General features: G+C 42.7%; 1 protein-coding gene across 2 annotated transcripts in view; it reads left to right on the plus strand.

Annotated features, from left to right (window-relative positions):
- Positions 1–25,622, plus strand: part of ncs1a (neuronal calcium sensor 1a) — a 225,822-nt gene that overhangs the window by 144,010 nt on the left and 56,190 nt on the right. For both annotated transcript variants that reach the window (XM_060913112.1, XM_060913111.1), the window contains exons 5-7: positions 3,841–3,919; positions 4,604–4,692; positions 4,831–4,908. In XM_060913112.1, coding sequence (XP_060769095.1) covers positions 3,841–3,919; positions 4,604–4,692; positions 4,831–4,908 — 246 coding nt within the window. The remainder of the gene's footprint in view (positions 1–3,840; positions 3,920–4,603; positions 4,693–4,830; positions 4,909–25,622) is intronic.

Below are 25,622 nucleotides of genomic sequence, written 5' to 3' on the forward strand. Positions count from 1 at the left end.
CAGGAGGGGCAAATTATCCAATAATGTCATAAGGTGACTCATTCAACAGGTACATTATAGGTAGCCAGACATTACTGACTCTTTTTGTTTTCTCTCTGCATATCACAGTTCCATGCCACTTCTGTCCACTAGATGGCAGCACATTACAGAAATCTTTTCCCTGTAGCTACCTAAGGCCCCGGTCACACCACCCGAACTTTGCTGGAGCGTTCCTGGAGCGGTGAAAAAAATTCATCACCGCTCGTAACCGTTCACCACCATTTAACAAAAGTTGGCCCCCGTTAAAGCAATGCCGTATATGCTCGGCCACCGCTGATGTTTCTCGAGGGGCCCTCCTACCGCTCCGAAAGTTTTGAGCTGCACAAAATATTGCGAGCGGTGAGGAGGGGGCAATTTTCCGCCCCGGCAAAGTTCACCCCCGCTCCACCAACGCCCAGTCAAAGTTTGGCACCGCTAGACGCAAGTTCGTGGACGCTTGGGTCCGCGAGGCCAACGCAGAAATCTTGAACGCTGGACCACCGCTGCTTCGCCAGCATTGCCCGGGCGGCAATTAAACGTTGCACAAACTTCGGTGGAGCGGTTGTAAGCGTTTTACGAGCGGACACGGGGTTGCTGGAACGGTGTCGGGTGTTGAAGCAGCTATCCATGGCGGCGATGAACTTTGGTTTGGCGTTGGTATAGAGGTGTCGGAGCGGGACCAGAATTTGGCTATAAATACAGGGAGAAATGGACCAGGAGCTTATTTGGAATCGAGCTGCCGTTGAGTTCAGACCTCATCTATATCGAATTTGCTCAAAGTTACAGTAAAACTATCACCATGGATGCTGCGAGACTTGCTATGATTGGTGCACTAGTCCAGCAGCAGAATCAGAACCTCCTCAGATTGCAACAAGTTGACAGATTTTTTTATTTGATTTGATTTTATTCGATCATAATGTAAAATGAAGTACAAAATACATTAAAATCAGGATTACACAAGAAAGCGCAAGCACTTATTTCCATTGTGGTCCCATTAAAACACGTAAAACAGCAATGGCAACGTTATGATTTGACTTAATATTGACTCACTGTACTATGTAAATGGTGAAAATAATAATAATAATAATAATAATAATAATAAATTGACTTAAATTGACTAGACTAGTAGACAATGAAAATGCATTGTATAGACTAGACTGGAATTTGATTATAAAATTTGATTTCAAAAAGTATGACTAGTACCTATGGATAACAATTATAAAGTAAAATGTTGTATCTATTAATAGTAAATATTAAATGATGATTAAATAATGATAAAGATAATATAATAGCAAATAATAATAACATTAAGGAAAAGACAGCAAAAACAATGAAAATAGAAATAATCTGACTGACAGCAAACAAACAAAAAATAAAGTAATATGAATGATAATAAAAAGTATAAAGTAATATAAATAATATTAATAAACGTTTTTATAGATAAAAATATGATAAGATCAACTAAACAACAGTGAAAAAAGGGGAAAAGCTATACAGACAACAGAACAGTAATAAGAATTTTAACTAGAAAAAAAAAAGGAGAAGAGAGAGAAGAAGGAGAGACAGTTGTGTGGGTCAGACAGTGGATACTGAGAAGGCCTGAACATGGACTGTATGACAAGCTGATGGTGGAGCTTCTATCAAAAATCTATCAGAACTTGTATCAAAATGATCCGTTCAGCTCCGTAGTCACAAGCGGTATGCCGCTAAACCAACTTTATACCCCCGCCGAGCCAAAGCCCGCATGTGCAGAACGTCGCTATACCAACGCTCGCTACCGCTAAACCAACGCTAAAGCAACGCCGGCTTCAGTGGTGCACCGCTAAGCCAACGCCCGTGTTTTCGATTTTTTTCCCCATTTTGTGTGCGGTGACGAGCGTTGTCGAAATTCGGCCCCCCCTCCCTACCGTTCAAGGAACGCTCCAGCAAAGTTCGGGCGGTGTGACCGGGGCCTAAGCTATAGGCTGTGGTGTAAAGTTGCAAACAACATTCACAATTGAAGAATAGTTTGGCTCCACAATGACCAATTCCAATTACGCCCTATTCACTATTCACATTATTTCAATATTGTATGATGTGAATGATCTTTATAAAAGATATGTCCAACAACTAAATAAGAAAGGAAACCATATTTTTAAAAAATACATATTTGCCAATCTTGAAAGTACTGTTCTACAGAATGTTCTGTAAATAGATTTTGTACTTCAAACTCCATGACCAGCAAGAATTTTACAGACTGTGCAACTTAAGGACAACAGGAAAGTGCACTTACTGTAATAAAACATTGTAAATAGTTGGCTAACATAACAATAGCAGTTGAATAAATAGATGAGTGGATCTTTAGATCTTGCAATTACTGGTATTTACCAAGGATATTACCAAAGTGCTAACGCTCAGAGCAAAGTGTGGCAAATATAAAAATGCACATTGAAAACATCAAAAGTGAACTGATTCTGTGACTGTGTGTGCGTGTGTGTGAGTCATGAAGTCAACCAAACCCAGAAAAACACCACGGTGACTGGAGCCCTCAGTTTCGTCTTTGCCTCATAGAGCTAACTCGAACACTCCACAAAATTTCACGCATTGGGTGAGCCGGTTTAATATGTGCCTGTTCTTGCTCACCTCATGGTTGTGGCGGTGAACTGCTAGCCTGTAGCCCTCATCCGGTTGTGTAGCGATGTTCACTCTCCCAAAAGCCGAAAATTTCAGGCAGCTGCCCATGTGAATCTTTGATGACTCGTGTTTTTTTATTTTCTCCGACAAATGATGCATGTCCGAAACTCCAGTGACCGTCCAAGCAGTGTTGTCCATGGAGCCACCTCCAGGGTGGAAAAGTAAGCAGGGGGAGCAGAAAACCGCTGAGGCGTCCTTGCAGCCAGCTCGCCAGGATTTGCGCTGGGACCATGTTGAAGTAAAACCTCGAGTATATGATTCCCCCCCTTGTCGAAATTTGTTTTATGTTTAGATTTGGTCGAGGGGGTCCAGCTTGTTTTGTTGCCAATTTAGCTTGATTTGATCGCCGACTAAATGGAACTTCTTTTAAGGACCGCATTGAATTGCTTTCCGCATCCATCTCACCTCAGAGACTGAGCGGATCGAATGCAACTTTGCCGCGCTTCGCAGTGACGCAAGCACGTTAGAGCAAGCCCCCCCGGAACCCATAGAGATTGCACTGAAGTGTCAGTCAGGAGAAAAATATACATTAACATGGGACTATCAGTGAACTCTTGGGCAATTTTCAACGTGACTGAAATCGCCCCAAAAGGGGCGGTATTCTAGAAGCAAGACCACCCTGATTGGACAATGATACCCAGAGACAGATTAAAACGGCTTAGAGCAGCACTGGTGAAAGTTTGTTTAAAAAAAACAACAACTTTTTTTTCGTTTTGGCAGTGCGTCACCCAATCGTCCTTATGCACCACCCGCCCTTGGTGTGTGTGCACGTGTGTACATATTTACAACACACATTGACCTCATCTACCCCTCAACAAATTAGCATTTTAACCAAAGCAGGGCTGTCAGAGAAAGTCAAATCTTCATTCACACGTCAGTATTGCAGATATGACAAATCTGTATAAACTGTCAGTGTCAAATATATTATTTTGTGGAGTATTTAACAGCATTAACGTGATAAAATGCTACATATTTTGGCATTATTTTGGCTAGAGTAGAGAAATCAGTTTAGCTTTCAAATCTTGTACAATCTTCCCTGTGTCAGAAACAGTGACATGTCAGGTACTAGTTCAGACAGAGCTATGACATAGTTCTGCTTATCTGCCTATATACCTAACTTTCCATAGCGCTCTCTCTCTCTCCTGGCAGGATGGACGCATTGAATTCTCCGAGTTCATCCAAGCGCTTTCTGTCACCTCCAGAGGAACCCTGGATGAAAAACTTAGATGTAAGTACTAAAGATCTCCACTATTCATATACAACGGTGCAACTTCTTAAATCTTTATGACGTGAATAAAAATCTTAAATCAATTGTTTACTTGATTAATATATCAAATAAATTAAGAATTTTAATTGTAATTGTCTCTGTGTTGGCATTGTCACAGCACAAAACATAAAAGAGCAAATAGAAATTAAATAGGGCACAGCGTGTATGCAATTTGTGCAGAAGAATACAGAAGGCCAGATGTGCTAAACTGTACCAATACACCAGAACAAAAGCAAAACCACCACATCTGGGAATGTGGGGCCAGTTATATAAGCTGCATGTAAATAAATGCTAAGCCTAGTTTTAACAGCAAGTTATAAAACAGATATCATTACATTTTATTGGGTCAAGTTCACAGCCCTTGACCAAGAATAGCAATTTAAATGCAGTGACGGAGCAATCTGAATTCATTGATAATGAATTTAATATTTTCTTACACAATGTACATGGCCAACTACTCTGACATCTGATAACATATGATTGTGAAATTTAATGAGAAATTTTACACTGTTTCCCGTATTTGATAAACATGCACATTGATTTCAGGCTCATTAGTAATGCTATTGAAAAACTTTTAGTATTTTCTTCTTCATGTGTAGAAATATAACAGCAGTTGTACATGCTCATATACTGGTAATATTGCAGGGGCTTTTAAACTTTATGACCTTGACAATGATGGCTACATAACTCGAGATGAGATGCTGAACATTGTGGATGCCATCTACCAGATGGTGGTGAGTTATATAATGTACAAGTTCCTGTTTCTCCTCCTCCTTTATCCATGTTAGCTCAAGGTTCATTGTAGCTTGTGGCATGAAGTGGAAGTTCATGAACATGTGAGTTCAGGTCATATTCTTCTTCTTTATTTGCAGGGGAACACAGTGGAGCTACCAGAGGAAGAAAACACTCCAGAAAAAAGAGTGGATCGCATTTTTGCTATGATGGACAAGGTGAAGTCCACACACAATGATTTCAGTATGATCTACAGTAGGAAAAGCTTCCAGCACAATTTTATATAGAATACTGTGCAAAAGTTTTAGGCACCATCACTTTTTAAATAGTAAGTTTGTCTTATGTTTACATTATGATTTGTTTAGATTACATTTCTGACCCGAATAAAGGACAGGGTCATCTTTTTTTTCCTTTATGCATGGTCTATGTGGCTTTACAGCCTCCCAGACTTATTTCCTATGTTGTAGTTGAAGCCAGGATAGTTAAATGGTTGTTGGAAATTAAGCAGTAACTTATGGGCTTGAATTTATGGGAAATTAAGCAGTAACTTATGGGCTTGAATTTATGGGAAATTAAGCAGTAACTTATGGGCTATAATAAAAAAATAATCATTTTTTATTATATTTTCTGAGACTGTAAATTGTGTATTTTTAACTGTTGGTCACACCAATAAATGAACACTGGAGGGTACCTGGAGAATTTGTGCAGTCTATAGTGAATCCAGGACTCCCTAAAGTGAATGACGCATGAAATGGAATGACGAATGACAGGTAGTAAATTTGAACAATAAATGGTCCCTTGTCATTCAGATTCTTACAAATGGAATAACGATTGAAATCTTTAGTTTTAGACCTCCCTAGGATAAGATAAGTGGGTGCTTGGTGGGATATCAGCTTTTACAAATGGAATGACAGGGTTTCTATATGTATTGACTTACTTTGAGCTAATGTTGTCAGTGATATCACCTTTTACAAATGGAATGATAAGGTTTCTAGGTGGAATTACATACTTTGAGGCAATGTTATCAGTGATATCAAATTAACAAATGGAATGACATTGTTTCTAGGGTTAGGTTATAGATGATATCACTGATAACATTGCCTCAAAGTATGTCATTCCACCTAAAAACACTGTCATTCCATTTGTAAAAGGGGATATCACTGATAACATTAGCTTAAAGTATGTCATTCCACCTGGAAACGCTGTCATTCCATTTGTAAAAGGTGATATCACTGATAACATAACCTAAAAGTATGTCATTCCACTTAGAAACAATGTCATTCCATTTTATGAGCTGAAAGCATGTCATTCCACCTACATTTCAATCGTTATTCCATTTATAAGAATCTGAATGACAAGGGACCATTTATTGTTCAAATCACTAGCTGTCATTCGTCATTCCATTTCATGCGTCATTCACTTTAGGGAGTCCCGTGAATCCACCCTCTGAACCTACACAAGTGTCATGCACAATCACAAATGGTGGCAGCAGTGAAGCTTCTGCAACAGATAAAAGCACTGAGTGTGGAGCACCTGTTCAACATGTTCCAGAACTTCATCCAAGTTTAGCATGAAAGAGAGGAGCTGTTTGAAAGAAAAGCGGCAAAACAAACAAAGGTGGCATTCACTACAGCACCAGTTTGGTCTGTTGAAAGTGGAATTGCAAAGAGGCCAGAGAGGAATGTTGCAATGAATCAACAAGCGAATGGAACCAGTTTCACTGTCACAGACAACACAGACCCTGAACCAGGCACAAGTATTGACCCCGAGAGCAAACAGCAGCACTGGATGCCAAGAAATACCAAAGTATAGTATTTATAAAGTATATACAAAGCCATCTCTGAGAATGAAACCAGTCAAAGAAGAGGATGACATTGAATATTATCTAATGACATTTGTATGCATTGCTTTCAAGAATTAAGGTGGTCCAAAAAGGGGTGGGCATTGCATCTTGTAATGGTGCTTGAACATAAAGTCAGTGCAGCATATATGGTCATGGATTTCGTTGAGGCTTTGTTCATAAAAAGTCAACAAAGAAAACTAAAGAGGACTAAACAGTACTCCAAAATAGTGACTCCAGTGCTGAAGACTTAGATTATTGAATGCAACTCATCATCTGTGAAACAAGCATTGGAAATGGTGAAAGCATACATGGTAATGAGACAAGCAAAGGGCAAATTACAGCTTGGCGGAGACAGACCCAGATCCGGCTTTGTGCCCAGTAAGTTTGGGAGAGGGATTGGTGTTGGTCCAAAACATCAGGGTAGTACCACTACACAAGGATGTTGTGTTAAAGAAAAGCTTTAAAGGGAAAGACATACTTTAACTTGAAGCAACTATAAGAAAAAAAAACAGCTGAAATGGTACAGTTGTACCCATACAGGTCACATAAGAGTGAATGCCCTCGACTACCTATTAGCATGAATCACTTAGGTTGTAGTCCAAGAACTGAACATTTGCAAGAATGTTTGCATAGAAATTAAGGCCAAGTTAATTTACTGTATGTAGGTATGATAGAAAACTCACCATCTGCACTTATACTGGATAGAGACATTACCATTTAGTCAACCTTTTAAATGCAGAGAATTATGTATCTGAGGCTATGGATGTGACTAGGCTCCACGCTAAACAAAAGAAATCAGCTGAGTTGACAGATGTTCCATGATAGATAAGAAAATTCTAGTGCCAAATATATAAGTGACAGAATAACTCTTAGTTTAATATTCTGTTGAAGTAACAGTCAGTCAAGGAAAACAAGCCAGTCATACAAATGAGCCGACAAAGCACAACTAAATAGACAGAAATAAAAACTCGACAACTAAAATGAAGCCATCATGGCCAGGCTAGATAGCACACAGTCTGGGTTAGTCAAGACAGCTAAGGGAGCTTTATGATTACACGGTGGGCAGGGGAGCAGTGCAGCCTGAAAAGGTGGGTCTTCAGTCAGCACTTGAAGGGTTGGTGTTGGTCCCAAACAGCAGGGTAGTACCACTACACAAGGACACTGTGTTAAAGAAAACTTTAAAGGGAAAAACATATATAGCACCTTTAAGCAGCTGTAAGGGGGGGAAAAAAGCCAGCTGAAATGCTACAATTGTACCCATACAGGTCACATAAAAGAGTGAATGCCCTCAAATGCCTTTTAGCATGAATCACTTAGGCTGTATTCCAAGAACTGAAAAAATTATGACAAGTAAATATATGATCGAGACATGATAATTCCTCTGAAAATTGACAACAGATCAAGATGGGCACCAATCAAACCCTCATTTTAGCCCAGTCCTTACCTGAATTCCAAGTGATACACACAATGTTAAAAGCATACACAGCATTGAATAAGTGTGCTTAACAGCAGACATTTGCATAGAAATTAAGGCCAAGTTTATTTACTGCATGTAGGTATGCTAGAAAAATCACCATCTGCAGTTATCCTGGGTAGAGAAATTACCATTTAGTTGACCTTTTAAATGTAGAGGACTGTGTATCTGAGGCTATGGATGTGACTAGGCTCCACACTAGACAAAAGAAATCAGCCGAGTTGACAGGTGATCCATAAAAATGACTTACCTATTGTACCTAGCACAAAAGAAAGAAATGAAAAAGGGACAAAAGACGACAAAGTTACAGCAGTAGAATAGTGGAGCAATTAAAAACACCTGTGAGCAACAAAACATTGTGTTACCTGGCAACATAGCGGAACTCCAGAAATAGTTAAATCATTATTCACTAAATGTGTAAATGAAAGCTGCCTAAATGTAGGAGAGGGGCAGATTATCTACAAGGAAGATAAACTGTACAGAGTCAAGGAGGTAAGTGAACACTTAGTGGTTCCTAAATCTCTCAGAAAGGAAGTACTTAAACTAGGACATGCAGAACTGTTGGCAGGCCAACTAGGACACACCAAAACACTTGATAGAATAGGTACTGGTGTCAATATATGGATATAGTGTAATTTTGTAAATTATGCACAGAATGTCAATTAACAGCCCCAGGAATTAAATCTGACATCCGTCCATCCATTATCCGTCACCACTTATCCTGTGCAGGGTTGCAGGCAAGCTGGAGCCTATCCCAGCTGATGAGAGGCGGGGTACAACCCTGGACAAGTTGCCAGATCATTGCAGGGCTGACACATAGACACAGACAACCATTCACACTCACATTCACACCTACGGTCAATTTAGAGCCACCAATTAGCCTAACCTGCATGTCTTTGGACTGTGAGTGAAACCGGAGCACACCCATGCAGACATGGGGAGAACATACAAACTCCACACAGAAAGGCCTCCTGTTGGCCACTGGGCTCAAACCCAGAACCTTCTTGCTGTGAGGCAACAGTGCTAACCACTACATCACCGTGCTGCCTGAAATCTGACAGAGTATGTTTAATAACTTTGCCAATCACTGATGTGCCATTTTCAAGAAATGCGATGGATATAGTAGTTCCCCTGTGAAAAGTGTTTTGGGAAACCACTGTATTTTGGCAATCTATGACTATGCAACTCTCTATCTAGAGGTTTTTACCTTTGCAAAGAATGAAAACGTGCCAGATAGTAAATGCACTAAAACAACTTATTTGTCGAGTCAGCATACTGAGTAAAGTACTGACAGATCAAGGCACTAATTTTACATAACAGCAGATTAAAGAGGTATTCACACTGTTAGGAGAAAGGGGTATTAGGACCACGTCATACCATCCCCAAACTGACAGGATGGTGGAGCATTTTAATCAAACACACAAGAACATGCTGGGCAGTACATGATGGAGACAGTAGCTGACTGGGATACCTGGCTTCCAAATCTTATGCTCACATCAAAGATGTCCCACAAGCTTCTATGGGATTTTCTCTATTAGGACTTCTGCACAGAAGACTGGTATCATACTTCCTCAGAGCGGCTTGTTGTCAAGCTGAGACACAAGATTATGGATTTACAAGCCTTGTACATGAGAAAAGGCCTAACAGCAACAGAAAAGGTGAACAGAGCAAGAAGAACTGACACCAGGACAAAAAGTGCTCATCTTCATACCCACATCTGAAACAAACCTGTTGGCTAAGTATCAAGGACCACATGAGGTGCAGTGCAGGAAAGGAACATAGTCTGTCAAACAGAAAGAAGAAGACTTTTCAGCTAAAGTTCCACATCAGCATGCTGAGACCATAGCAAGAAAGAGCTGAGTGTGTCATACAACAGCTCTGGGTATGTGTCATTGAGGAAGAAGAAGAAATGAAAGACCAGTATTTCCCCACAAACTGAGTAGCTGCTGCACCAACTAATCTCAGCAAACAACAACAGAGGTAGGTAAAGAGCTGAATTACAACAAATCTGTTCAGTGAAGAACCAGGAAGACCAACCGTCACAGAACACCACATCTGTCTTACAATACCAGGACACATTCGACAGACAAACTGCAGGGTATGAGCACGATTGATTCCTGACCTCAAGAGAGAGGTGGAAGCAATGTTTATGCTGGGGGAGATTTAACCATCCAAAAGTAGCCAAGTGGTATTGGACCCAAAAAAGGATGGAAGACTACAAATTTTGTTTTTTTGGTGCAGTGTGGATTGGGTGGCAGTCGAAGGCAGGGGCCTCGACGACCTGATCCCCGGACACAGCGGCTGGCTGTTGGGACATGGAATGTCACTTCGCTGGGGGGGAAAGAGCCTGAGCTTGTGCGGGAGGTTGAGAGGTACCGGCTAGAGATAGTCGGGCTCACCTCCATGCACAGCTTGGGCTCTGGAACCCAGCTCCTCGAGAGGGGCTGGACTTTCCACTTCTCTGGAGTCGCCCGTGGTGAGCGGCGGCGGGCTGGTATGGGCTTGCTTATAGCTCCCCAGCTCAGCCGCCATGTGTTGGAGTTTACCCCAGTGAACGAGAGGGTCGCCTCTCTGCGCCTTCGGATTGGGGAGAGGGCTCTTGCTGTTGTGCCTACGGGCCAAATAGCAGTATAGAGTATCCGGCCTTCTTGGAGTCCCTAGGAGAGGTACTGAGGGGTGCTCAGACTGGGGACTCCATTGTGCTACTGGGGGACTTCAATGCTCACGTGGGCGACGACAGTGACACCTGGAGGGGCGTGGTTGGGAGGAACGGCCTCCCCGATCTGAACCCGAGTGGTGTTTTGTTATTGGACTTCTGTGCTAGTCACGGTTTGTCCATAACGAACACCATGTTCGAGCATAGGGGTGTCCATAAGTGCACGTGGCACCAGGACACCTTAGGTCGGAGGTCGATGATCGACTTTGTAGTCGTTTCATCTGATCTCCGGCCCTATGTCTTGGACACTCGGGTGAAGAGAGGGGCTGAGCTGTCAACTGATCACCACCTGGTGGTGAGTTGGATCCGCTGGCGGAGGAGGAAGCTGGACAGACCTGGCAGGCCCAAATGTATGGTGAGGGTCTGCTGGGAACGTCTGGCCGAGCACTCTGCTGGGGAGGTCTTTAACTCCCACCTCCGGGAGAGCTTTTCCCAGCTTCCGAGGGAGGCGGGGGACATTGAGTCTGAGTGGACCATGTTCTCTACCTCCATTGTGGACGCAGCTGTTCGGAGCTGTGGCCGCAAGGTCTCCGGTGCCTGTCGTGGCGGCAATCCCCGAACCCGGTGGTGGACACCGGAAGTAAGGGATGCCGTCAAGCTGAAGAAGGAGTCCTATCGGGCCATGTTGACCTCCGGGACTCCTGAGGCAGCTGACGGGTATCGGCAGGCCAGGCGTGCTGCAGCTCGGGCAGTTGGAGGCAAAAACTCGGAACTGGGAGGAGTTCGGGGAGGCCATGGAGAAGGACTATCGGTCGGCCTCGAAGAAATTCTGGCAAACCGTCCGGCGCCTCAGGAGGGGGAAGCAGTACTCTGCCAACACTGTTTACAGTGCGGGTGGGGAGCTGTTGACCTCGACTGGGGACATTGTCGGGCGGTGGAAGGAATACTTTGAGAATTTCCTCAATCCCACAGTCATGTCTTCCACTGAGGAGACTGAGGCTGATGACTCAGAGGTGGACTCGTCCATTACCCAAGCCGAAGTCACTGAGGTGGTTTGCAAGCTCCTCGGTGGCAAGGCACCGGGGGTGGATGAGATCCGCCCTGAGTATCTCAAGTCTCTGGATGTTGTGGGGCTGTCTTGGTTGACACGCCTCTGCAACATCGCGTGGCGGTCGGGGACAGTGCCTCTGGAGTGGCAGACTGGGGTGGTGGTCCCTCTTTTTAAGAAAGGGGACTGGAGAGTGTGCTCCAATTATAGGGGAATCACACTTCTCAGCCTCCCGGGGAAAGTTTACTCTAGCGTACTGGAGAGGAGAATTCGACCAATAATCGAACCTCGGATCCAGGAGGAACAATGCAGTTTTCGTCCTGGTCGCGGAACACTGGACCAGCTCTATACCCTTCATAGGGTGCTTGAGGGTTCATGGGAGTTTGCCCAACCAGTCCACATGTGCTTTGTGGATCTGGAGAAGGCATTCGACCGTGTCCCCCGTGGTATTCTGTGGGGGGTGCTTCGGGAGTATGGGGTTCGGGGCTCTTTGCTAAGGGCTGTCCGGTCCCTGTACGAACGGAGCAGGAGTCTGGTTCGCATTGCCGGCAGTAAGTCAGACCTGTTCCCAGTGCATGTTGGACTCCGGCAGGGCTGCCCTTTGTCACCGGTTCTGTTCATAATTTTTATGGAGGGACTATGTCTCTCGGCTGGCCTGGGAACGCCTCGGTGTTCTTCCCGAGGAGCTGGCCGAGGTGTCTGGGGAAAGGGAAGTTTGGGCTTCCATGCTTAGACTGCTGCCTCCGCGACCTGGTCCCGGATAAGCGGAAGAAGACGAGACGAGACGAGAGATGAGAAGTTGTGGTCGGACGCTCCAACGCCCCCCCTTGGGAAAGGAAGGTCGGATCTGCGCGATTCAGCCGTGGAGAGGGTGCCATCTGCCAAAAGGCGCGCCGTTTGCATCCCTGTTAATTCCAATTCTAGAATTTTAAACTCATAGGTTAACCGACTTTAACCGGCTAATGAGGCTCGGTGGTTGGCCAAGATTTTTTTTTAGTTTTCGCCATCCCTAGTTCTGACTGCATTTGAGGTGAATTCGTACAGCATTTGAGGTACCTTCCAACCCGACTTCGGGTGGTATTCGGGCAGTAATCGAACTGCACTCATACGGCATTCGAAGTGCATTCTTAATATTCTTACTGCATTCTCACAGCATTCTAGGTATTCCTACTGTGTTCCAACTACATTTGAACTGCATTCGAAAGCTAATACACCTGGAATGTGTAAGAATCATTCGAGGCAGGTTCGAAGTGCATTCTAAGTATTCGAACGGCATTCTTACAAAGCTGTAAGAATGTTGATCAGTTTGAAATTCCTGCCCAAATGTGGCATGAATTTTGAACATTTTTTCATTCCGTCTGGTTCTGCTTAATTCCTGCTAATTCCGAATAAGTGTGACGGAGGCTTAAGTGTTGATCAGTCCTGCACATCAGCTTGGAGCACTTTTAACCCATTCCCCCATACAGAAGAGATTCAGCTCTGGGGTATTGATGGGTTTCCTTGCATGAACTGCTTGTACAATATTTCTGTTGGATTAAGGTCAGGACATTTACTTGGTTATTCCAAAAAATAAATGTTATTCTTCTTTAACCATTCTTTGGTAGAATGACTTGTGTGCTTAGGGCCATTGTCTTGCTACATGAGCCACTTTCTTTTGAGATTCAGTTCACAGACAGATGTCCTCACATTTTCCTTTAGAATTCATTGGTATAATTCAGAAATTCATTGTTTCATCAAATATGGTAAGCTGTTCTGGCTCAGATGCAGCAAACCAGATCCAAACCATCATACTACCACCACCATGTTTCACAAATAGGATAATAGTTCTTATGCTAGAATGCAGCGATTTCCTTTCTCCAAACATAACACTTCTCATTTAAACCAGAAAGGTCTATTTTGGTCTCATTCATCCACAAACATTTACAAATAGCCTTCTGGCTTGACCATGCAATCTTAAACAAACTGTAGGTCGGGTAGCAGTGTTCTTTTTGGAGAGCAGTCGCTTTCCCATTGCAACCCTGCCTTGCACGCCACTGTTGTTCAGTGGTGTTCTGATTCTGAACTCATGAACATTAACATTAGTCAATGTAAGAGAGACCTTTAGTTGCTTAGAAGTTACCCTGGTTTCTAGGGATACTTATTTTTTAATTTTTTTTCTGACTGAGAACCGACACTCATTAACTGACCATCACCAATTAACCAACAAGATTAAAATGTTCTGTTTAGAATGGGCAAGTGCCTGTGACCCACTGAAATACAAAATACAGTGTTTTTTTTCCCCCCAAAGCAGGGGGCTATTTTTACATGTGCAAATAGCAGTATAAACAACAACGACAGAACATGTGGATTCACACATCATATCACACACCTGCAGCACTGCTGTGAATGGAGGAAAACAGACCAATAGGTCTACACAAAAATATTTAACTTAAATAAGTGTTTAAGTAATTAGCAAATAGTAGCCAGACTCAGGCCATGTACACATGTAGCCGGGTATTTTAAAAACCAAACATTTTGCCTCCCTCCGTTTATAAAAATGTTTTATCCACACCACCTCGTCTTCGAAAAAAATCCCTTCCACACATAACCGAACATTTGCATTTTCAATCACATTCATAAGCATTCCAAACCTGTAGATGGCATTATTTCCCCAAATCCTACCCCCTAATCACATCAGCAATAGTTGGGCTTCTAAAATTAAACATATAAATAGCACCTGCACAATAATTAATGCTTTCAAGGCACTACTCCGATCCATTACTCTTTGTCCATACTTAATCTGGCTTCTGCAGTAAACAAAGGTCGCACGTTTGACGCAGGCCCGGCGCCAGGAACAGTTTACTAAGGGGTAGAGCTGTGCAATATATCGTATTTTTATCACGATATCGATATTGGTGTCAAACGATATCAAAATTCATAATATCGATATGAAACTATTTTTTGTCATTTGTCAAAAGGGACGTGCACAATATTTCTATAATGGCAATAAAACAACAATAACATTGACGTGACAGTAAGGTAAAACGAACCCTTCTGTCCCCTAAGGCACACCGTAGCCTTGCATACGTCATCCATTCTACCCCCGCGATATCTCCGCAACAGTAAAAAATCAGTTCTTCTGTTTTCATACGTGTCGGGTGATTTGATATATTGATTTGTTAATATGTTGTTTGATTTGCTTGCTAATAGTTATAATAATACAATTAACATATATTTACGTCATATTTTTGGATGTGGGACTGGGTAATGTAAAAATGGCATCTACGGAAGAAAACAAGCACAACAATATTAGCACATATCCAGCTTGCTAGCTGTGTTAAATGTGTTAAACCGTGTGGATTTAAGTGGAATAATTGCGAGTCGTCCTGTGGTCAAGGCAGCGTTTTAAGGTAAGGCAATTTGGTTATTAATGTTGCCCGCCGTTTACTTGGGTTCATTTGATTTTGACTTGTGCATCTGCAGCTAGCATCATGCTTTGAAGTAGGTTCTGCTAAGGACGGGTTTATTGCGCGATGTAGACGGACTCAGATGTAATTACATTGTTTTTAAAATTCCGTGCGCTTAAAACGGTGTCCCCCTGCTAATCAAATCAAATCAAATCAAGTTTATTTGTACAGCGCTTTTAACAATAAACATTGTCGCAAAGCAGCTTTACAGAATTTGAACGACTTAAAACATGAGCTAATTTTATCCCTAATCTATCCCCAATGAGCAAGCCTGTGGCGACGGTGGCAAGGAAAAACTCCCTCAGACGACATGAGGAAGAAACCTCGAGAGGAACCAGACTCAAAAGGGAACCCATCCTCATTTGGGCAACAACAGACAGCCTGACTATAATATTAACAGTTTTAACAGATATAACCCTCAACTGTCCTCATGAGGCCGTCCTTCACAGGAGTGGGGCGATAAAACTCCGACCAGACACAGGGCACCAGGATGGATCAAGCAGGTCCGAGGGGCAGAAGAGGCCAGCATCTCAATCCCAGGATCAACATGCAACTCAGAGGGACAGATGGGGGGGGGGGGGGGGGGGGAAGAGAGAGAGAGAAAGAAAACACGTTGTTAGGTATGCCCTAAAAATGACAAGTATTAAATCTGTGTGGTAGGCTCGCAGAGACGAGAGTCTTTACATCAGGCATAACACACAATGGCATGTTAATATGGTAAAAAATATATCATGACCCTGCTCTGGCTGGATGCTTGATTGGGTGATGGGAGCACACTCCTCAGCAATGATGAGATGCAGATGGGACCCTTAGGCCTGGCCAAGACAATTCAGTTACATTTCACCGGGTCTGGGACATGCGACAGAATGTCTGACGGCCGATTCCCTGCAGGCTACGATAGCCAGTCGAGGTCCCCACCGTCTCCACCAAAAGATTTCCTGTTGACTCCATGTAACTCAGAGGGACAGATTTGGGGTGGGGGGGGAGAGAAAGAAAACACAGGTGGTTAGGTATGCCCAATGTCACCTGAATAAGTAGGAACAGTATACATATTGCACCGAGTACAAGCAGGGACTCCGGCAACTAACTATGACAGCATAACTAAAAGGAGAGAGCCAGAAGGTAACACAGGCATGAGGGAGCCCCGGGACATAAAGCAGCCAGCCACTACACCGTCAACAAACTCGAGTGAGCAAGCGAGTGGGGACTGACAGCATCCATACATCCCAGTTTACCAAAACACTCTATGTCTGAGGACCCTCCAGATCTACTCCTTTACCTCATAAACACCATTAACAAAAGGCTTGACTAAACAGATATGTTTTCAGCCTAGACTTAAATGCTGAGACTGTGTCTGATTCCCAAACATTACTTGGAAGGCTGTTCCATAACAGTGGGGCTTTGTAAGAAAAGGCTCTGCCCCCTGATGTAGCCTTCACTATACGAGGTACCAGCAGATAGCCTGCACCTTTTGATCTGCACCTTTTGCTAATCATGTAGCCCTAATCATGTGTTGCTTTTACTTTTCTTAATGGCGAGTGAAATATCTCTGCAAATGGTATTTCAATGCTGACATGCCAAAAAGATAGCGGAGTCCACATTTGGAAGATGAAGGAAGAGAAGCCTATTTTCATGTATGTTAATTCTTAAGGACTTGTCTCTATATTGTGCGCATGTTTAATGTTGGTGTCTTAACAACACACAAGCTTACGTTGTAGTGTGTGTGTGAGAGAGAGAGATTTTATCCTTGGCTGGCTACGAGCCAGTGTGGACGTTACGCAGTAATCACTGGTAATACCAGCGCTGGCTCCATCCTCTGTGATCGGAAATGTTGAGTGAGGAGAACGTGAGCCTTGTGCAGGCTATAGGACCTATGCAAAGTACGGGCTTGCACAGTAAATAGTTTAAGTAAAAGGCGTTTCAGGGTACAACGGGAAGGGTTGACAGGTAGCCTATGAGGCCTGTACTATAAAAATGTGGCCCGGTGCCTCGGGTGTTGATGATCGGGGCTTTAAAAAAAGGTGTATAAATATCGTTTTAAAAATCGCGATATCGATATTTACTGAAAAAATCGTGATATTGATTTTTTTCCAATATCGAGCAGCCCTACTAAGGGGGCAATTAGAAATCGCAAGGGGGCAAATATTTTTCATATAGTGTGTAGTAGTGATGGCGGTCTGACAACGTGTTTCAAACAATTAACTGCGCCATCCACAAAACCACGGCCCCGAAGGTTGCTTTAGTACGGGAAAATCATGTGACATATTACCAGGGCAGTTGCGCTTTATCAGCACCCGTGCCCACTTGTTACCCCTCCCCTCCAATTTTCTCACAGACACGTGTTACAACCGGAAAGATGCCAAACATAAAACAACACACACAAACCTACAGGCAAGTCCTTTAAATTTAAAATACATACAAATAGCTCCGCGGCATGAAAACAAAACGTCAATGCAAGTCTAAGGTACTTGGCTCGGTGGCCAAAATCATAATTTAAAAAAAATCAACAGACCCCGCTGCTGCACCAGTAATAGCCTTCCTGACTCGCACCGAGTCAACGCTAACCACTTAATCCGCGATCCCAGTTTAGGCGTGTAGGGGACAAAACACTCTGAAGTGATGAATTTTCACCCCCGCTGTATGGGGGGTGACGTCAACGACACATATTCTTACGCTATTTGCGCACAAAGCGGACCATATATGAACACATACATCAACATAAACGGAGATAAACTTAGCCTACAAAGAAAGAAAATGGATTCACAATATTGTGATTGAATTCATTTAATTCGGTGGGGGAAAGACTACTCCCGTAAACTGACTGCATCTCATCTCATTATCTGTAGCCGCTTCATCCTGTTCTACAGGGTCGCAGGCAAGCTGGAGCCTATCCCAGCTGACTACGGGCGAAAGGCGGGGTACACCCTGGACAAGTCGCCAGGTCATCACAGGGCTGACACATAGACACAGACAACCATTCACACTCACACCTACGGTCAATTTAGAGTCACCAGTTAGCCTAACCTGCATGTCTTTGGACTGTGGGGAGGAAATCCACGCAGACACGGGGAGAACATGCAAACTCCACACAGAAAGGCCCTCGCCGGCCATGGTGCTCGAACCCAGACCTTCTTGCTGTGAGGCGACAGTGCTAACCACTACACCACCGTGCCGCCCACTTGACTGCATATTACAGGATATTGCAGAGACAGTGCACTTGTGTCATAACAACCAATCAGATTTGTTCTACCATGCCAGTTTTAGTAGTGATTTATATGAAATGTATTTTTGTGCAATGCGCAACCACTTAATATTTCGTATTTGAAAATGCAAATTATTAATACGTCTATAATACATTATATTTTCATAAGAAAACAATTAAGTGATCTGAGTCTCCGTTGAGGGGGCGGGGCTGTAGCCACAAGGGGGCAACGCCCCCTTTCGCCCCCCCCCACGGCGCCGGGTCCGGTTTGACGTCAGGGCAGATTTGTCGTCATTTTTTTGGCGCAGATTGTGACGTTCTAAAACGCAAAACTCCGGTTCTCTCTGTCTACACGAAAAGGCATACACGGAGTTTTCAAAAATCTTCACTTTGCCCAGAGTTTTTTTAAATATTCGTTTTTGATGTGTTTTCATGTGGATGACAGGCCAAAACGTAGAAAAATATCTTCGATTTAGCAGATACCCGGCTACGTGTGGATGGGGTCTCAAATGAACAAAATCAGATGAACAAAATGAAAACACAGATTGAATCCCCTGGCCCCAAGTGTGCTGTGTAGGACCGACATAACAGCCTAGATCTCCTATGTAGTACTTCTTTTTGCTCAGACTCAGCGAAATATGGCTGTAGGTACATGTGGTGATTATTTATACCCCAGCAAACTTTTTAAAATTTTACAATGCATATATGCACTAGTGCATCTCAAAAGAATGGAATATCGTGGAAAAGTTCTTTTTTTTATAATTTAATTAAAAAATGTAAACTTTCATATAGAAAACAGAAAGTATACAGTAGTGCTTGAAAGTTTGTGAACACTTTAGAATTTTCTATATTTCTGCATAAATATGACCTAAAACATCATCAGATTTTCACAAAAGTCCTAAAAGTAGATAAAGAGAACCCAGTTAAACAAATGAGACAAAAATATTATACTTGGTCATTTATTTATTGAGGAAAATGATCCAATATTACATATCTGTGAGTGGAAAAAGTATGTGAACCTTTGCTTTCAGTATCTGGTGTGACCCCCTTGTGCAGCAATAACTGCAACTAAACATTTCCAGTAACTGTTGATCAGTCCTGCACACCGGCTTGGAGGAATTTTAGCCCATTCCTCCATACAGAACAGCTTCAACTCTGGGATGTTGGTGGGTTTCCTCACATGAACTGTTCGCTTCAGGTCCTTCCACAACATTTCAATTGGATTAAGGTCAGGACTTTGACTTGGCCATTCCAAAACATTAACTTTATTCTTCTTTAACCATTATTTGGTAGAACGACTTGTGTGCTTAGGGTTGTTGTCTTGCTGAATGACCCACCTTCTCTTGAGATTCAGTTCATGGACAGATGTCCTGACATTTTCCTTTAGAATTCACTGGTATAATTCAGAATTCATTGTTCCATCAATGATGGCAATCCGTCCTGGCCCAGATGCAGAAAAACAGGCCCAAACCATGATACTACCACCACCATGTTTCACAGATGGGATAAGGTTCTTATGCTGGAATGCAGTGTTTTCTTTCTCCAAACATAATGCTTCTCATTTAAACCAAAAAGTTCTATTTTGGTCTCATCCATCCACAAAACATTTTTCCAATAGCCTTCTGGCTTGTCCACGTGATCTTTAGCAAACTGCAGATGAGCAGCAATGTTGTTTTTGGAGAGCAGTGGCTTTCTCCTTGCAACCCTGCCATGCACACCATTGTTGTTCAGTGTTCTCCTGATGGTGGACTCATGAACATTAACATTAGCCAATGTGAGAAAGGCCTTCAATTGCTTAGAAGTTACCCTGAGGTCCTTTGTGACCTCGCCGACTAATACACACCTTGCTCTTGGGCTACATCCACACGACAACGGCAACGAGATGCTATTTAAAAATATATTGCGTCCAAATGGGCAACAATCAGTAAAATATCAGGTCCATATGGCAACGCAACGCTTGCTGAAAACGATGCAATACACATGCCACACCTCTAGGGGCGCTGTAAGACGGTCCCTTTGGAGACACCAGAACAATAGAAGAAGTAAGGACGCATGCGCATAAACTATTATGCGCGAGACTTCATATTAGCCACAAAGTCAGGAAAATCTGTTTGTAAAATTCCATTATAATGACCAAATACAATGAAAAGTATTTTTCCAGTCTCACCTGTGAAAGGTAATCCCATGTGATCTCGTTTGGACAGCAAACCTGTTGGTAAAGTTAAACGCAGCTAATCTTTATTCTCCGCTTTGACCTCTCCAAAATGGCGGCGAGGATGACACATGATTCTACGCGGAAGGCGGCGTCTTCAATGGTCCGGACTAAATTGAATGATACACGTTGATGGATTAATTTGCTGTTTCTCACCTGTGAAAGGTAATCCCATGTGATCTCGTTTGGACGGTAAACCTGTTGGTACAGTTAAACGCAGCTAATCTTTATTCTCCGCTTTGACCTCTCCAATATGGCGGCGAGGATGACATATGATTCTACGCGGAAGGCAGCGTCTTTAATGGTCCGGAATAAATTGGATTAATTTGCTCTTCTACGCCCTTTTTGAGGAATGTATTGTCGGACTTAAATCAACATCTGAAGAGGTGAGATCGCTCCTTTTTTCCCCTATTTTTGCTGGCGGGATTGCACCATTACACAAATATTCACAGTGAAAATATTTTGTAAGCGCGTTTCATGAACCAAGTTATAGGATTTGTTGACAACTCGCATCGCAATGAGAAGATCATTGGCACTACTGGTGTTAAGAATCAGACCATTTCATAAATGAATATTTTGCTGTAGAGCTGCAGTGTTTGTACAATTGCATGTTTTTGCTTCACTATTACTGTCACTATTCTGCTTCTTGCATTACTACTGTGAACTAACACTGAACACAATAATAATAATAATAATAATATCCAAGCTCGTGTTTCACTCTCACTAGTGCTCTGTAAGGCTTTTTCCTGGTGATATTCGTTACACTTCTACCCGGCGTGAAGCACTCACAGTCATGTGGTTGTGACGTCATCGTAAACAAATCCGTTCTACTCATCCAGACGACTTCACAACGGCAACGTTGCCAGATCTTTCCACTCTGGAACCCGTTCTCAAAAAGATTGCGTTTTGGGCACCCAAAACGCCGGTGCCGTGTGGACGCCAGGCCTAAATGATAAGCAATTGTATCGGAGTCACCTGAATCCGTTGCCGTGTGGACAGGGCCTTGGAGTGATCTTTGTTGGTCAACCACTCCTGGGGAGGGTAACAATGGTCTTGAATTTCCTCCATTTGTACACACTCTGTCTGACTGTGGGTTGTTGGAGTCCAACCTCTTTAGAGATGGTTCTGTTACCTTTTTTAGCCTGATGAGCATCAACAAGGCTTTTTCTGAGGTCCTCAGAAATCTCCTTTGTTCATACCATGATACACTTCCATAAACATGTGTTGTGAAGATCAGACTTTGATAGATCCCTGTTCTTTAAATAAAACAGGGTGCCCACTCACACCTGATTGTCATCCCATTGATTGAAAACACCTGACTCCAATTTCACCTTCAAATTAACTGCTAATCCTAGAGGGTCACATACTTTTGCCACTCACAGATATGTAATATTGGATCATTTTCCTCAATAAATAAATGACCAAGTATAATATTTTTGTCTCATTTGTTTAACTGGGTTCTGTTTATCTACTTTTAGGACTTGTGTGAAAATCTGATGATGTTTTAGGTCATATTTATACAGAAATATAGAAAATTCTCAAGGGTTCACAAACTTTCAAGCACCATTGTAGAACATGTCAGAAATGTCTTACCTGGGCTAAGGAGAGAAAGGACTGGACAGGTGTTCAGTGATCCAAAGTCCTCTTTTCAGATGAAAGTAAATTTTGAATTTCATTTGGAATTCAAGGTCCTAGAGTCTGGAGGAAGAGTTGAGAGGCACAGAATCCAAGGTGTTTGAAGTCTAGTGTGAAGGTTCTGCAGTCCGTGTTGATATGGGGTGCCATGTCATCTGCTGGTGTTGGTCCACTGTGTTTTATCAAATCTACTGAGCAACAGTCCAGTTCTTTCTCTCCTTAGCCCAGGTAAGAAGCTTGTGATGTTGTCTTTGGTTCAGAAGTGGCTTGATATTAGGAATGCAACAGTTGTAGTCCCTTTCCTGAATACATCTATGTGTGGTGGCTCTTGATGCCCTTATATCAGCCTCAGTCCACTCCTTGTGAAGCTCTCCCAAGTTCTTGAATCAACTTTTCTTGACAATCTTCTCAAGGCTGCGGTCATCCCTGTTGCTTGTGCACCTTTTCCAGCCAGCCTTTTCAGGAGTGACCTTTTGTGGCTTACCTTCCTTGTGGAGGGTGTCGATGATTGTCTTCTGGACAACTGTCAAGTCAGCAGTTTTCCCCATTATTGTGATTGCATGTACTGAACTAAACTGAGAGATACATGGTATTTATTCTGTTTTACTCAAATTCAAAATGAAAATATTCTAATATTTTGAGATACTGGATTTCTGATTTTCATAATCTATAAGTCATAATCAAAATTAAAACAAAGGCTTGAAATATTTCACTTCACATGTAATGAATATAGAATATATGAAAGTTTACATTTTTGAATTAAGTTCCAAAAAAAGAACATTTTCATGATATTCCAATATTTTGAGATGCACTAGTGTGTTTGTGGTGGTGATGATGATGGATTCTCCTGTCGGTTCGACAGATGAGTAGGCAGACAAGTCATTTGCCGAGGTGGGTCTTCGTGGGAATGAAGACCGATTTTGGACGCACATGAACGGCCACAGATGCTGCAGGGGAAGGAGTAGACAGAGGTGGAGCGCCGTTTCCTCCTCTCTTTCTTCTCATGAATAGCAGCTGCTCTATTGGCTTCAAAGGTCCTAGTGCCTAGCATGTACTGGTTTCTCCAAAGAGCTCTGTCATGGGCAATTGCTTCTCAGGAGTTGACATCAATGTTGCAGCTCCTAAGGCTTGCCTTCAGATTGTCCCTGTATCTTTTAAGGGGTCTTCCCTGGTTGCGATGCCCTTGCTTCAGTTGTCCGTACAGCAGCATTGTGTGTGCACAGCAGTGTGTGTGTAGACACAAGTGTTTTACTGGGAAATATGGCACTTGTATTTTTCATACAAACTACATCCGGGATACTCTTCGCTGTGACTGACACCTTGTCATGGTGGTGAAGCTTGTGTGCCTCGAGGATCCTAAGAGCTATGCTAGTAGGGGCTTATGTTCCTGGTAGGTCCAACCTAGTTAGATTGGCTGAGGGAGAGACGCCAGATGAAGAGCAGTCACTGGTCCTCCAGGTTGGGGGTGGGCAGAGGGTTAACCACCCACTCCTGTAAAACATCAGTGGTTACAGAAACAAGAATCACAACATATCTAGGGGAAGGATATAGGTCTTCATCAGAAACTGGGTCTCCAATAGATGGTTTTATGAATGATGTTAGCCAAACTTGACCAAGAGCCAATGTCAGGAGGGAGCCCTTAATCCACCCAAAACAGCAAATTAAGATTTGCATGTTGGAATGTAAGCACTATGTGCGCAAGCTAAAGGTTGCAGCAGATTTTTAGTGAAATGAGAAAGTTTGGAATTGATGTACTACGCAAGACTGAATGCAGATGGACCGGTTCAGGCAAATTGAAATTACGCACTGGAGAGACTTTATTATTTTTAGGACACGAAAGCTTACACGAGAGAGGAGTAGCCATTGTCATCACCAGGGAGCATGAACAATTACTGATCGAATGGGAAGCAATTAATGACAGAATCATTAGAGCGAGGTTCTATTCTAATCATATTGGAGATATGAAAATAGTTGGAACAAGAACAACGAGCACAAGTATATTAAGGAAAAACAACAATATAAAGTCACAGAGATTGAAGCACAAAATGATGGCGTATCAGGTGAAGTAGAAACAAGTCCAGTCAAGCTTAAGATCTGACAAATGAAATTATATAGATAGTATAGGTAAAGAAGCAGAGATAGCGGCAGTCAGAGTAGATCAAGGCATGCTTTACTCCTTGACAAGGAGGATCGTTGGAAGTTTACAATGGGAAGTAGATGCGTGAGGTCCAAAAATGATGTTATAACAACAGAAGCAGGCCAGTTGGAAAGGTGGAGAGAGCACTTCAAAGAGGTCTTGAACATGGATGAACCAGAGAATGGAGTGGAGAGTAATGAAGATAGAGTGGAAGATCTAAATATTAAAACTGAAATACCATCATTGAGTGAAATTAGAAATGCCATTGCAAGGTTGAAGAATGGGAAAGCACCTGGTATAAATATACAAGCCGAAGCACTCAAATCTTATGTTGAGGTAATGTCTCATGCATTACATTCTGTATTTAAGTAAATCTGGACAGAAGAAAACATACCTAGTGACTGGTAGAAAGGAATGATAGTAAAAGTACCAAAGAAGGGAAATCTAGATATATGTGATAACTGGAGAGGAATAACACTCTTGTCAGTGCCTGGTAAAGTATTTTGCAGAATAATCATTGACAGAATGAAGGAAGTAGTAAACACCATCACCTTAGAAAAGAACAAGTGGGCTTTAGAACTGGAAGAAGCACAACAGATCAAATTTTTGTAATGAGGAACATTATAGAACAATGTTCAGAATGGAATTGGCCATTGTTTATACATTTAATTGATTTTAGGAAAGCATTTGATGAAACACAGAGAGTTTATGGAACATCAGGGCCGCTGACAGCTTTGGCTGAGCCCGGGACAAAATGCTCTGAATGGGCCCCCCCGGGCCAACCCACACACACCCACCTCTCTTATCCCAGTCTCTGCTCACTCCAACCCTTAAATGACAGGTATTCAAAAACCATTCAACCGGTCAACAACCATTTCATTTTAGCATTTCAACATTTTTACAGTTTTAACATTTCCTTAGTCTGCAACTATTCAGGTGCGAAATGCAATGCGCCGGACTTTTGTTGTGCGTGCGTGCGTACTGTCCAGTGTGAAAAGCAGAGAAGAACACACCGCTTGAGAAACGGTAGGATATGACTGCGGGCTAATGTGAATATTCTTAGCTTCAATCAGATATATGAAACACAATGTTATTAAGCCGTTGTGGTTATGAAATGATTCAATGCCCTGTGCGTTTGATATGGTGTTCAGTGTGACTTGCTCTCCCCTCGTTTGTAACATGAATTGCATGCCGCGCGTGCCTTGGTTGGGGTTACTTTTCGGGGCTGGAAAAAGTTGGCTGTGTCTTACCCAGTGATGGGAATAACGGCGTTAGAAAT

This window comes from Neoarius graeffei, chromosome 28, assembly GCF_027579695.1.
Source record: "Neoarius graeffei isolate fNeoGra1 chromosome 28, fNeoGra1.pri, whole genome shotgun sequence".
NCBI lineage: Eukaryota > Metazoa > Chordata > Actinopteri > Siluriformes > Ariidae > Neoarius > Neoarius graeffei.